At 40.9% G+C, this 15,394-nt stretch overlaps 1 protein-coding gene across 1 annotated transcript in view; it reads left to right on the top strand.

The window, feature by feature from the left end:
- The window catches only part of htr2aa (5-hydroxytryptamine (serotonin) receptor 2A-a), a gene marked incomplete at both ends in the record, with an annotated part of 36,179 nt that extends 29,709 nt beyond the window's left edge, over window positions 1–6,470 (top strand). Inside the window, one exon of the mRNA XM_079170565.1 lies at window positions 5,608–6,470. Within this exon, the coding sequence (XP_079026691.1) occupies window positions 5,608–6,470 (863 nt within the window). The remainder of the gene's footprint in view (window positions 1–5,607) is intronic.
- Between the last annotated feature and the right edge of the window lie 8,924 nt (window positions 6,471–15,394).

The raw sequence follows: 15,394 nt of genomic DNA, 5'->3' as shown, positions 1-15,394 counted from the left end.
CACACACAATCTGTCTGTCAGTTTTGACTCACACACAGATGGTTAATATTTTCACTTATTAAAATGAGTAGAAACACATTTTATTTAGAGTGATTTGTAATTTACATTTGGTCCGGCCACAAAATATTTCATCGTAAATAGAAAAAGTATTTGCTCATTTACTGTTCTAGTACAATGTTGAAGTTTTTGTTTTATGCTTTATGATACTTATACTCCACTGCATGTTGGAGAGAAAGCTAGCTGGCTTCATATTTATCACACAGACATGAGAGTGGCATCAATATAAGGAGCTTAACTCTCAGACACTGAATTAGCATATGTCCCAATGTGTCGAACCATAGTTTATTTTAACATAACAGCGATGTTTCTCCGACCTTCACTATGCAAATAATGTCGAAAGCAAGTTTTTTTTTTAAAACATTTGCATTCATCACAAAATTATCATAATCTGGGGCTTCAAGACATTTGAGTCTGACAGTGCAGTTGGTGTATTTACAGTTGTGCGTGTGAGGACAGTAAACAATCAGAGTCTTGGATGGATTTAATATGAAAACGATTAAGTGAAAGCTGCCAACTCTTTACTTACACTGAAGATAGAGGCTCTGACACTAAAACACTTGTGTTCAAAGTGTCTGTCAGTGCTGAGAGTAAACACATTTCTAGCAGGAATTAAAGCTCTAATCCATCCAGAGCTGCTGTTGTGATCTGAACCCCCCACAGTCTAATAGTCACACAGCCTGGCAGATACAACACAGAGCTGGAGGTTGGCATCAAGTGCCGTTACATGAGGAAAGAAGGCCATTATGTGTGTGTGTGTGTTTGTTGCCCGACTCTCTTGAGTTTTTATGTATCTGTGGAGTTTAGATGCTCTTTTCCTTTACCCTCATCTTTCTTTCCCTCATTCTTATGACCCAGAAACTGATCTCATCAGGACCGAAAGACGAGGAAAGTTCTAGGACATTTGAGTGCATGTGTCTCTCTCTGTCAGTGTGAGAGTATGCATGATGTGCATCTAGTGTCAGTATGTGTTTTGTGTGTGTATGTACAGTAGGTGTGTGCCCGATGGAGGAGGTGATTGGTTCACCAAGCCACATCCCATCACCCGAGTCCCAAGCAACCACAGAGACAGGTCGCTGAACATGGTGACGGTTGAGTTTATTTACAGCTTCAGAGGACACGTACATAGAGCTGGTGGCCAACGGTCAACTAAACAAACCAAATATAACTAGAAGAAATAAAACAATCTCCAACCAACCTTCCGAACTGAGATAAACAGTAGAAAAGCCTCCAGAAGAACAGAAGGTATCAGCATGGCAAAGGCTGCATTTGATCAAGGTGAGGATGCATCTGTGGCTGGTTGAGACATTAGTATTTCCGATGCCATATTTGCTCCTTATATCCAAAAGGATCCCCTGCAGGAGTCAGTGTCTTAAGGTTATAAAATCAAACTGCCAAAGGGGAAACTTTGTACTTAAGTGAAAGATAAAAGTAAAAATCTCTCACAAATACTCCTTCTTGCAAACTTTAGTATTTATCAAAGTTCTTCATACTTTAAACTAGAGCTGAGGAGGAGCATTGCAGGTATTCTAATATGTTGCAGCATCTTGTCTGCAATGCACTCGCTGCACTACACGTTAAGATCGGCAATTTGCACGTATGTTAATAACTGATGGAGTGGGTTTAATACGAACTATGAAAGTGAAGGGGGTCTCAAGTTGGGGATTACGCCTTTGGGGGAATGTAGTAGGTCCTCGTAGTTATACAAACGTCTTTATGCGATCTGCGGAGCGCAGAGACTGAATCACTGACAACATCACAGCAGGTACGAGTCGTCAGAGCTGTCCGGTAGTAAAAACAGTGGGATAAACAGTTTTTCACCTCAGGACTGAATCTTTCAACTGAATCACTGCTTCCATCATTTCACATTTTATCCACAATTACTGCCACCCTGGCAGAGCAGAACGTCGGATTTCCCTTCAGGCCTCAACTCTCTGACGAGATTTGGGATCACAAGTTACAGATGAGACCCGGCAGCAGTAAGCAGGTTGCCTCAACAGACTCCGAGTCCTATCTGATGAAACACTGAAGTGCTATTATTATCAACATGATGCGTTTTTAGTCACAAAATGCATCCCTGTCTCATAGAAGTCACGTTTATATATTGATGATTTTCTTCTTACCAAAAAGTTAGCATTTTTGCACTTTCTGTTCCCTTGCGTCAAAGTCAATGGGTTTGTTGAATGGGTATTTGGTTTAATGCCTGAAATAAGGTTGGTTTGAAAGTTTTGTTTTACGATATAAAATGCTTCTGTAACTACCTCGTGAATTGGCCGGTTGCTAACAAGTGGCTAAACGAGACTACAAAACGTCATCATACAGACGACTCTTCACAGCCTCGTTGTGTGTACTCGTGCTCATGCAACTGTTGTGTAGTTAATCCTAAAACTAACGGTAGTTAGTACCTCTAGCATTGTATTCACACTTGCAAAATTCTAAAACTGGCGTTCATTTGTGACGCTCATCTTGCTGAACATAACGTTTAAAGTTTCATAAACGTTTGTTTGCCACAAAGCTTATTTTCTGCAATATTGTAAAATGGTTTGGCCTCCAAAATACATCATCCCTGCAGTATTAAAAATATGCAGAATTTGATATTTGCAGCTCTTGTTTGCAGTGTAGATGGAAAGACAACTATCACTGGATTACTTTGATACTGAAGAAAACTTTTTTAATAATTCTCAGGAAAGTTCTGCATATTTTTCTGATTCATGAGCAGAGTTAACTTTTTTTACTCATGATGGATATCAATGGTAATGACATCCTTGGGTAGTATTAGTCATTCTGAATATAAATATATGTTGAGTGATCACATGTCTCACCTCACACTTACACCAGGTACAGACAACTGAAGTAAATCACAGCTTTTTACAACATGATTGCAGGGCAATAAAAAGCACTTTAAAGAGAAATGTTCTCAGAATGAAGAGTTTTGAGTAAAGAACGATTTTGAAGTTTTCAAGGCGCGTTTTTTTTTTTCTCTTAAGTTCCATTGTTGCATTCTGAAATAAGACCCTGAAAGTCTCCATCTCCTCTCTCTCCCCCGTCAGCTCCTTTGTGTCTAAAGTGTCCCCCTCCCCTCTGTTTTTTCCTCACTTGATGCCCTTTCATCTTCTCTCCCACTTCTGTCAAGTTTCTTTTTTCTCCACCATCTCATGTCTCTGATTTCATGTATTTAGAGCAGAGAGTTGCCATCAGGGAGAAAGAGAGGAAGGAAAAAGAAACTGACAAAAACTAGCTTGTGATTTGTGGATTCTGTAGAAGTGTGTGGGGGGGGGGGGGGGGGGGGGGGGGGGTGGATGCTCAAGGGGGGGTTATGTGAAGAACACAGTGAATCCAGGCGCTCAAATCAACGATGTCACCTCAACAAATCACACTTGATCCGCTGGATATGAAGCAGACAGTAACGATATTTCTTTCTTTGTATATATAACTCTCATGAAAAGTCTGTTTCCACCTCTCTCTTCGCCTTCAGTCCGTCACACAGAAGATTTAAACATTCTAATGCTGAATAATATGACCGGGATTAGTCAGAAAATGAATCACCTGCCTTTTTAAACACACACAGACCCTCATATTCACAGCAGACAGCCTGTATTCACCCTCTAAATCTCATTCTGTAATGAGGAGCCTGCGGCGACTCCACATTTAGCCTGAATATTATCACCGTGGAGTTTTAATAACAGCAGATGCCAGAAAAGTGTTTGTCCCTGAGCTTCAGGGTCTGGTGGGTCCCATCACTGTGGTGCTTAGATCACCTGTCAATCAAATAGTTTTGCGTCGTCTTCCTTAAAGAGTCGAAAAGTTGGGGTCTGCAGTTTGGAGGATGTTGTGTGCTGGTATTGCTGCGACGGCTATTGCTGATTATACAAAGAATATTGAAACGGTTGGGTCGGTGAGTAGGTCAAGAACCAGAGACAGTTAGTTTAGCTTGATGATGTCTTTATGTAGAGTATGAAACAGGCGTAAGGTAAAAAAAATAACATAAATATTTGTTTAAAAACCTTCCGACTGAATCCCTCCAGCTGCTTTTCTGTCAAACCATCCAGACTTAATGAGAATTATCCGTCTTTGACCCTACTGCTCCCGACGTGCAGCAACCATTACCGGCCACCCTCGCTGCGTCTGTCAATCTCCAACCTCCTCGCCCTCCTCCTCTTCCTCTCCCCTGCATCATTTGTATGTCTCTCTCACTTCCTTCATATTTGTTATGAGGAGTTATACGAGTTCCTGTTGATACGGTGTGCGCAGCTATCATACCCTTATCCAGAACATTTCATATTAATGTGTGGCCACATAGGTACATTTATAAAAAAATCAGAAGAAAAAAGGACAAAAATAATAATTTAGGTTGTGGAAACTGAATAATATAGGCAGCATATTTCACCAGGGAGATCAAGACTGAAAAGCGGCCCTATTTCCTGGACTTCACCTTCGAGAAAATGGTTCAGAAATGTAGGTTAAAGATTGATACAGAGAATGATACAAGTTGAACTGCTGTATTGATCGCAGGGTCGGCCACAGAGAGAGAGGCGGAGATGGTCGGACCTCAGACTCAACCCACAGAGGAGAGGCTGTTGACGGGGAGAGGTGGAGGCCAGACTGCACTTTCCTCCCACACCGTGACAGACAGCCAAAAAAAGCTTTAGCCCCAGACTTAATGGAAACTGTGACAGATTTAAAAAGGAACGGGGACTATCAAATTGCAGTGCTGCTCTGGTGAAATATTTGACAGACTGTACCTGCGCTGCCTGAAATTAGCTGCTGCAAAATACAAGAATTCAAGAATTTTAAGAGACGAATTACAGCTCAGCCATACTGAGATGGCTGTTAATAAAGTGAAAATACATTACAAAACATTATCTCTGCTAAACAGTAGCAAGTTGGCTTTGTCATCGTAACCATGTTAGCATGCTGTTGTTAGTTGTTAGCATTTAGCTCAAAGCATTGCTGTGCACAAACAGTCTCAAGTACTGTAGACTCTTAGTGGTGTTTGACATCCTGTATACTGTATTTGGCATGAATGAACAATTATAAAAATCATCAACATCATCATAAACTGTGTGTCATCTGCTTGAAATGTTTTTTTGCTCCTTATACTGTATAGCTGTCATCCAAAAGGATATGTGATCAACTTGAATGAACTATGTTAAATATAAATACACATTAATGTTTCATTCAGACTCACCTTTGTCTCTCGTTTCAGATGATTCACTTTCTGTCCTTGTATGTTTCCCGCCTGTGGTATTACCCACCTTGTCCTGATTAGTTTCACCTGTCCCTCATTACCCTTCCTCCCCTGTGTATCTAGTCTTTGTGATCCCCTTGTTTGTTTCCAGTTCGTCCTCCAGCCTTTTGTTCCCAATGACTTACACTTGTGATTTAGACCTTGCTTCTGTATATTTAGAGCCTTTAGCATGGCGTTTTGGACTATTTTTCGACAGAACTTCTGTGTACCGAATCCTGTTTACCAGTTAAAACTTTCGATTCTATGTGCCTTGTGTTCAGAGTCTAGCTATTGAGTTTGTGCTGCTTCCTTCCTCTCTGCAGGGATCTCCATGCCGATTCCTGTTCTTGGACTCAGAGACCACTCTAAGGTCTTCAAAGATGGCAGCTGCCTGCTGACAGATAACAACTTTGTGCTGGTCGGCTCCTTCGTGGCCTTCTTCGTGCCCCTCACCATCATGGTCGTCACCTACTTCCTGACCATCAAGGCGCTGCAGAACGAAGCCACCCTCTGCTTGGACCAGCTGGTCCCGCGGCCTAAATGGAGCACGACATTCACCTTGAGCTTCTTGCCGCAAACCTCGCTGTCCTCTGAGAAACTCTTCAGACGCTCGATAAGCCGCGAGGCCAGTGGCAGAGGAAGCAGCGGTGGCCTGGGAGGCGCCCGCGGGAGCATCTCCGGTTCGCTCTTCGGACGCCGCACAATGCAATCCATTAGCAACGAGCAGAAGGCGTCTAAGGTCCTCGGGGTGGTGTTTTTTCTCTTTGTGGTCATGTGGTGCCCGTTTTTCATCACCAACGTGCTGGTGGTGGTGTGTGACCCGGCGGTGTGCGACGCAGCACTCATGGGAGGCCTGCTGAACGTTTTCGTGTGGGTCGGATATTTGTCATCGGCGGTCAATCCGCTGGTATACACACTGTTTAATAAAACATACCGAGCAGCATTCCTGCGCTACGTCCGCTGCCAGTACCAGCCGGAGAAGAAGCCTCTTCAGCTCATACTGGTGAACACCATCCCGCCGCTGGCCTACAGCTCCACCCAGCTGTCCCTGGGCGACATCGAGAAGTTACAAAACGGAGTGGCTCACTCTCGAGGCGAAGTGACGGATTTCTCTTTACCCAGACAGGAAACGAAGAAGTTCATGCCGGACAAAAGTCATGGAGGCAAGGACGAGAGCTGTGTGTGAATAAAAGCCTGCTTCAAGGTTGATCCTTTGAAACTCACGGATTATATAAAACCTTTCACTTCTGTGGTCACATCATACTGACGTAAAGCGAAGGGTTTGAGGTTTAAAGTGCCAAAGACAAAGTGCCTCCCAGTCAGGATTTAAGAAACACTGAGGTCATGAGTTTCCCAACCTCTCAAGAAACTATAGTCTGAACTTTTACATTTCCTGATCCGCGCCTCATCACAAGGGTCTGAATCAGCTGAATCAAGTTAGTGAGTTCTTTATAACAACAACACTCTTTTTGATAACCCAAAAATAATCAGTCAATCAGTGCTTGTTTCATGGAATAAAATGTATAAACGTTTTAGAGACTCCTCCACACTGCCAGCACATGAAATTATTCTCAGAAAACATATTGTTTGTTTTTCACTTCTTTTGTAGAGATATTGAATCAATCAATATCTTCCAGTCTGAGAACAGACCATGTACCATCGGCATATGGTCAGGACAAAAGGTGGCATAACTTACCTATTCTCTGGCAAACTCTTTGAACAAAAGGGTAAGAAATCGATTCTTCACATCATTTTATTTTTCACGGATGCTCAGCTACAGTGACCTCGCCCACCCTCTCATTTCGCTGGCTCCCTGTTACCAGTCAGGTGGCCCCTCCCTCCCATCATACCTTTGGTTGAAACAACAGGGATTATACTGGATTTCTTGCAACTTTATTAGATGTTAGAGTCGGGGAGGGAGATCCAGGATGAGCCTGGCGCACCGGGACTCCAGACTCTTGAAGTGGTCAGATAAAGCTGCCAAATAGAGGAAGGAAAGGTTCCTGCTTCCTCTGTATTTTCTGTTGGAAATAACAAGAAAAATATATATTACGTCTGAAAACAGATGCTCACAAGATAATGATGTTACAGAGAGACGTGAATAAATCTATATTTGTATTTTGTGCAGATGTATGTGAATAAATGTAAATGATTGTTGAGGTCAATAAGTTGTGTTATTCACAAGGATTATTTCCACAGATGTGATGCAGAATGAAGATTGTAAAATGAGATTTCGTTGACAGGAAATTAAGAGGATTTAACTGCAGATGTTTCCACTGTGAAAGTCATACTTTTCTTCTCAGACTACCAGTGCAGAAAATTGGCATTTGTTTTGCAGACGCGTCATGTTTTTTCTTCAGTTTTTACAGGTTGTAACAAATGGTCGAGTAGTCGGTTGCCACGAGTATAGACATTGTTTTAAATGTGGATCTAATGAGGCTGAAGAGAGCGCATCGTCTGCAGGAAGGACAGAAGCTGGATTAATGCATGAAAGTAGTCCTGAACCATGGATGCATTAACAAGGTGCAAGCTCAGACCTGTGGACTTGTGTTTGATCACAGCTCTTGTTCAGACTGAACTGAACTGAATTTTAGACGCTGTATGACTGCAAACATAGTCAAAGGAAAAACATGAGCGGATGCGACACACGTTCGCTCATAAACACTGACAGCGGAAAAAAACATTCACTCGCCACATTTGCATGAATTAAAGTTTTTCTTATGAACAAACTAAAGTCATATTTACATTTAGTGTGTCCCGATAACTTTCCAGAGTTGTAAAATCCATGTTACAAACCACTGTGCCCAATTGCCGTCTCATGGTGGCATCAGTTAAAACCAGATTGAATCGTCCTGTGCCACTACAAAGATTGTGAAATACTTAGTTAGGTTTAGGAAAAAATCGTTGTTTGGGTTAAAATAACTACGGTTATGCCGTCACTGAAGTATACACGCAAAAGGACAAATAAATCAAAGCTGATTTCTCGTTTCACATTTCTCGTTTTTCAACAAACAGCGGTCTCTTGGGGGAGAGATCGTATTTTGTTTGACCCATCTGCTGCCTCTCCCGCCCACTCTGTGAACGTTTGCCGTCTAGTTCAGGATTACATGGATTTGATTTTGTGGGATATGTATGAATTACAGAGCATTATTATTTGTAGGTATAGCTAGGGATGCTGGATAAAAACAGCACCCCAACACCAATGCAGCCCCTTGCTTGTTTAGGCAACAAAACCACATATCAAGGTTTAGGAAAAACATCACGGTTGGGTTTGAAATAAGTACTTAAACAACATCACATGAGAATGGAAAAAACGTCACTAACGTAAATTCACAACAACTCAACATTGTTCTCCTGGTTGAAAGACCTCCGTTTGTTTGACTCATACACCCCCCCCTGTCACAACCAATGCGAATAGTCTTTCTCTCTTTTATATGTTTACACGTATGTGTTTACATTGAGACTACGTGGCATAAAATGACACAAAAAGCAAGAATGGCGTTGTGGACATTGGGTGAGACTGTGCTGCTTTTATAAATGCAGTCTGAAGAGAAAGTGCTTTTTGGGGCACAGGGTATATTTGTGTTGCAGTCGGCTGCTGATTATTTCTAGCTCTGTTAATACATCCATGGATCATACGGCGACTACCACATTAACAGAGGCCTTAAAAACCAAAGGCAAGACGCAGGATGACGGGCGGAAATGAATGTGGAGTAAAAGTGGAATGTAAAAGATGTAAAAAGTATTCACTCAACAAAATTCACCACAAATTTGTTCCCTGATGTTTCCCGTTTGTCGTGGCTTTGACAAGTAGGATGTAATGAGGAGTTCACTTGCAAAATGTTTATGATTTTATTAGGGTAACAGCTTCTTTAAAAATAATCATGTCTGGAAACTTTATTCCACAAATCAGTGTATTTCATTTTGGACCAGAACTCTTCAGATGCAATGAGATGAATAGAGCTTGCTCAGGGTTTATTAAGAGGTATAGAGAGATATTATGATGATTGTTGCACTATATGTGATACAGAGGGACTAGAAGTTATTTGAAGAAGAAAAGGAGCCAAAGCAAGCAGCAGGGAGGTTCTTTGTCATCACCACAGCTGTTATTTACAGCAGCAGGTAAAGTGCTGTGGCCCAGAGAAGGACTCTTGCAACAATGAGGCTGCTCATTACCAACAGTAATAAGAGAAAGATTAGCTCAGCAGGTGTCTGCTTTTAGTGGTACAGCAACATTCAGCAGTGATGCATTTTCTCCTACCTGCTGAGTCACAACCTGCATTAACATGGAAACAGAAAATTCAGATTCTTCAGCTTCCATCTGTTGGAGTTTATTTCATGATCTGGGGTTTATTCCTATCCATTGTGAAGTTTAAAGAGGTCTGGAGACGTGGCAATTTATTAAAACTACTTGGAGGTGAAACTGAAACCAAAACATGTTGTTAATAGTTTTCATAGAAAATCTGTACTGCACTTAAAGTTCTAATTCTAATTGGTGTTTACAAGACACAGGTCGGGATGTAGTTTTAATATTTGCCTTTGTTTTCTTTTCCGATAAGTTTTGGTAAATCTGGGGTAAAAAACTCGTTAAAATGCATCAGCAGTGAAAGAAATAATTGAAAATTGTAGGCTCGTTCCAGAACTCTTCATCTCAATTTAGTTTTTTGTTCAAGATGTTTTGTTCAATGTATAATTAACATTTTGGACCAGTTTTTCAACTTTTCTACCTTTTGGACTTTGCTGTAAATTGATGGTTCATGTTCCCGCTCTTTTGGACTGAACTGTAGTGATACTACCCGGCCTTCTTATAATCATTTTCATCAAAACCACGGAAATGAAACCCAGGACGTTGCAGACAAACAAACTGAATTTTCCTTTAATGCTAAAGGATTCCGAATCAGCCATCTTTGTATATGTGTGAGTTCAGCCGTGGCAGGTGAAGAACCATCTTGTTTGGCTTCGTTGTGTTGCTCATCCTGGTCCAGTCCCAGTCTGGGTTTTTTAAATGGATCTGGACCCACTCAGATGACGTAGCTCTGTGTGTAGTTCTGTTGCTGTTGCAGTGATGTGAAGACCATCGACACCGTTCTGCTGACGTAACTTTGGATCCACAAACTTGACTCTGGTTTGGTTTGGAGGGTTTTGTTTTTTAACTATAGTGTCTATTTTGGAATTTGATGTTTGATGGTTCGTCATGTTTCTTTCGTATGTCAACTGTATCGAACACAGATTTTTTTCTCATTGTTTTCAAATCAAAGTAAAAAGAAAAACTGGAGAGGAAGCGTTTTCCGTAAGACTTTTATTTATTCAAGTGGATAAATAAATGTTTGTGTAGATAAAGAGGGAACAAAGACTTCATTTCTGTGTTCATTTTTCATATTTTGTACACCAGGGGTTCCAACAAGTCCTCCAAATATATCATTGGTCCCTGTTTTCCAGAACGACAAGCATTTTTTGATCTTCAAATGTAACACATATAGGCAAATTAAATAATTTAGAAGACACAATGAATCTAAACAGAGAAGAAACTTAGAAAAAACAGTCCAAGTTCAAGGCGATAACTGCAGATATAGCGTACAATAGAGTTATATCATTATTATTCAGCTTTTTTCTTTGCAGATGTCCTGAGGCCAGGTTCTGGTCTGAGAGCCGGTGATTTGGGAACCTCTGCTGTACACAACACAGTTCTCCTGTTTAGCCCCGAGGTCTTTGAAGTCCCTGAACCCAAATAACTTCAGATTCCCCTGAGACGACAGCTGGTTGTGTTTTGATTCACAAAATAAAGTGGGTTACTGGGAGGAACCAGGCTGAGGCAGGAAATCGGAGACCGTGTTTTCGTCTGCTGTAGAAACATGGTTACTGTACAACCCGTGTTTACATTCATCCAAACCTCCCTGCCTTGTTTTTCAACCAGAACTGACATATTTATGGTGTATTAATAATGCATGATGCCTCATTACACATAAGCTGTTTTAGGGGTGGTTCTTTTCTTAATTTTTCTCTTTTATTTTGTTATTTCTTGGTCAGAGACAGGTTTTCAGGATACACTGCCATCATATGTCAACACACATCAACCCTCCAGAAAAGAAGAAATGATATTGCAATTACTCCACTCATCAGCGTCTTTTTCAGGTGCTCACAAAAGATATATAAAAAAAACCCACACGGCCTAAATTGAAGCAGCCGAGATCAAGACATCCTGACTTTGACTCCATTTACACGCCATGTGTCGAGTATTGTAGCTATCTGATGTCTAAAAAGTTTAAACGCAAATAAGAAGCATTAGCTGCAGATTGGAATCTGAGCCTGATGTTGAAAAGGAACAGATGTACCCGTCTCTCCGAGACAAATACGTATTCGATACATCTCCCAGGCTGCAGAAAAAGGTGCCGTCCCACTGTGATAATACCAGCTGAACTCAGGAATCCGTTATCTGCGACAGGAAAAAAGCAGCTCCAGAGATATCAGGATCATGCAACAGGAGGCGTTAAGCTGTTTGTGCGTTAGAGCCTTAAAGTCTTAAAGATTGGAAGATTCACACATGTGTTTTTTGTTGTGGACAGAAGTTAGCTAGTTAGCTGAAATATTGTTGTACTTAATTGGATTTTGGTTTCAAGGCTTACACGACAGGTTCAGGTGCTACACTTACTCGAGTATTGTACATAAGTATTTTCACTTTATGGATCTATATACCTCTTTATACCTTATATACTCCAATCTCTAATCTCAAAGGGAAATATTGTACTTTTTACTCCAGTGCTGAGTTTGAGTGCTTGTGGAAGTGTTCCTTTAAATATTGAGAAGATCCTGTTACTTCTTAAGCTACATAAACTATTTTAAAAAGCCTTTTGGATCAGCTGGAAAATGCATGGTCACAGAGCTGAAAACTAAATACTGAGTTTTTAGATATGTGGTTTTCACTGGACAGGGTCTTAACAAACATGGGATGATCTTATAGAACACAATGCATTGCTGTAGATTAACTACCCAACAGTATATAAAGGAGTAATCACCTACAGTATTAAAATGTAACAAACACATCAATGCAGCAGTCATAAAAGTTCATCCATACTGCCTCCATCATCGGCTGAGTGTAAATGAAAGTGTATTAAAATGTATCTTGGTTTCATCCAGATACAAGACATTTTTAAGACATGTTGAAATGGGACGTGTTAGTCTCTTGTGTGGGGCAAACGCCAACAATCCTGGACCTTAAATTTCCCATAATGCAACCAATAGCATCCAAGTAAACTAATCCTTCTGCTCAATATTCGCGAAGTGCCCTTTTAAGATAACCTCAAAACCCTGATGCATTTTGTTAAATGAACATCCTCTAAATAAGAAAAAGTTCTGTTTTGGTCACGAGCCAGACTCAAAGCTGTGATGCTTTACACTGTACAGACTTACTGTGGTCACCATATGGACTGTTTAAACCTTGAAATAGTGCAGCCCACATTCAGACTCTGAAGGGCCAAAGTGAAGACAGCACATGAAGAAAACTGAGTCAGTGAACATTTTCAGGCGTATTATTTTTAGTTATTTTCTGCATCACAAACAACCAAATGTCCTCATAACAGCATCGCTCCCCCTACACCACTGCTTTTTATAATAATAACCTACTTCTCCCTTTGCTTCATTCCTAATGATTCATCTTTAGACTGAAATAAATTCAGAGCACAAGCTGGAACTTTGGGAGGAGAGAGAGAGTCTGATATCGTACTAATCTGATTCGCCCACAGCGAGTACTGTCCAACCATCCAATTTGTCTTTGTGAAGAATTTATCTTTTCCCCATCTGTCTTCTGCTGTTTAAAATAGCACAGGCCAAGAGCTGTTCACACACACACGCACAGACACAAAGTACAGTAATTACAAAGTCAGCTTTCATCTTAGCCTGATTGAATAATGTAATATTAATATTTGTTGATCCGTTCATGTAAGCAGTCAACAAGCAACAAGCGTATCTGTATCTTTGTGAGGACCAAATTGGGTTGAATGCCTTAAGATGACATTTTGCCCATTTATTAAAAAAGTTCGGACATTTGTGGATTAGGAGGACATTTTTGGATAGAGAGGATGTTTTCAGAAAGTGGGAACATTTCTGAAGAGTGGGGACATTTTTATGAAAGTGGAGAGATTTCAGAAATTGGGGAAATTTGTTTAAAAAAGTGTAACATGCTGATGTTTAGCAGGTATATTTAACATGTTCATTGTTTTATTCTAGTGTTAGCATGATGGGAATGTCATTAGTTTTGAAGGTATTTGGTCATAAATTAAATCATTGTTCAAATTCAAATTTTGACCTGATGATTATTCAAATTCATCCTGAGGGGGAACATGAATGTCTGAACAATCATCACAATCCTCCTAAATGGTTCTTGAGATATTTCACTAAAAAGCTAAAATGTCCACCTTATGGTGGCACTAGAGGAAAATTCAAAGGACCAGTAGGATTTCTGTGGGATATTTATTAGACCGACACTGCCATCCCTACAGCCATGCTGAGCGCATAGATAAAATATGTAATAAATAACCCCCCACACACACACACACACACACACACCCACACACACCAACCCACACACACAACCACAATGTGAATCCTCCCTGGTGTCTGAACTAATGGATGGGAGTGTTGTTTGTGTTGAGGAGATCATGAAAGCTGTGATGTATAATCCTCTGGGTGGGTCATAATCCATCAGCCCGCTTTCTGTGTGAGCAAATCATGGTCGTGAAATGTCAGTCAGCATGAACGCTCTGATTGGTGCACCTGCTGCTCCACACACACACACACACAAACACACACCCACAGACACACATCATTACCCTTTAAATACACACTTATTTCCTCTTTTTTTTTTAAGCGTGTTTCACTCAAGCTATAAATTATTCAAACAGGCGATCTCTTAAATATTCTCCCCTCCTCGGCTCACTCACCAAAAAAACACAGATGAGGCAAAATCAGCCACAGAGAAGAAACTTTAAGGATGACGTTGAGTAAATACTTTACTTCCTGGCAAAGTTTGAAGATTTCAAACATGGGCTCACTGATGCTAACTGAGTAAGCGGTAAGAATTGTGTCCAAAGTGCATGAATCTGAATGTCCTTTCAGACATTCCTCTGAGGTGCGGTCACCTTAGGCGAGGTTATCAGGGGTAAAAAGTTTAGTTTTTAAGTGGTTTTAGTAAGCACGAGGTAATTAAAGGATTCCTCACAAATCCCTCCGGAGATAGGCGTAGGCAGAAGAGGGGATTAATTACAAATCAGAGAAAGGGAAGGAGGCAGAACACAGGAAGAGAGGAGAGAGAGATGAAATGAGAGAGAGGTTTGGAAAAAAAGGCAAAAGGTCCTGACAAGTATAGTAAAAGTTGTTTTGAAGTTCAAGGTGGAGGGATAACAGGGAGTGAGGATATGGTAACATGAAAGGAAGGAGACCAGGGTGAAGGTGTGACAGGAGGAGAGGGGAGAAGAAGGAAAAGATACAGCTTTTCTAATGTGATGCTTCAAAATGTGCTAGTGTGACATCACTCATTACAAACATTACAAACTGTCTTCAATATTTCTGATCTTTCTAATGAAGACTATTGTTCCTGTAGTGGGTCTTAATTCAACCAGAATATACCTCTCTTACAACTAACTGATTTTATTTTCTCAGTGGGACATTTATTCCCCGCGGCGTTTTGTTGTCTGGATCGTTCAATAAGGATTTAAAGAACCGACACAACCAGCTTGCTTAACTGACTGCAAGCTCAGTCACCAACGCAGCAACAGTTAAATCAAACACACATTTGTACCAACTCTTTCTGTCTCATAACTATCTAAAAAGCATGCGTTTTTTTGTGGAGCAGTTTATATTCTGACAGAGGAGGATCAATACAATTTGTTGGTGACGCAATAAGTTACGATAGCTTTCTCCATTTCGGACTCTTCGGCTCAGCTCTGTCAAGACACCAGAGTTCATCTCGACTTCCTCCGAAGCAAACGGGCAATTAATCAAACTGTCACAAACTAATTAGCACACAGTGAACTCGGGGCTTTCCGGGGTTGACTGAGGGTGTAGGGCCCGGGGGCAGTCCACTTTGCCTGGTTGTTAATCCAAACTTGTGTGTGA

The sequence above is a fragment of the Pholis gunnellus genome, assembly GCF_910591455.1.
Source record: "Pholis gunnellus genome assembly, chromosome: 12".
Lineage (NCBI taxonomy): Eukaryota > Metazoa > Chordata > Actinopteri > Perciformes > Pholidae > Pholis > Pholis gunnellus.
Note: the sequence above shows the minus strand (reverse complement) of the source record. Positions and strands in the feature narration are given on the sequence as shown.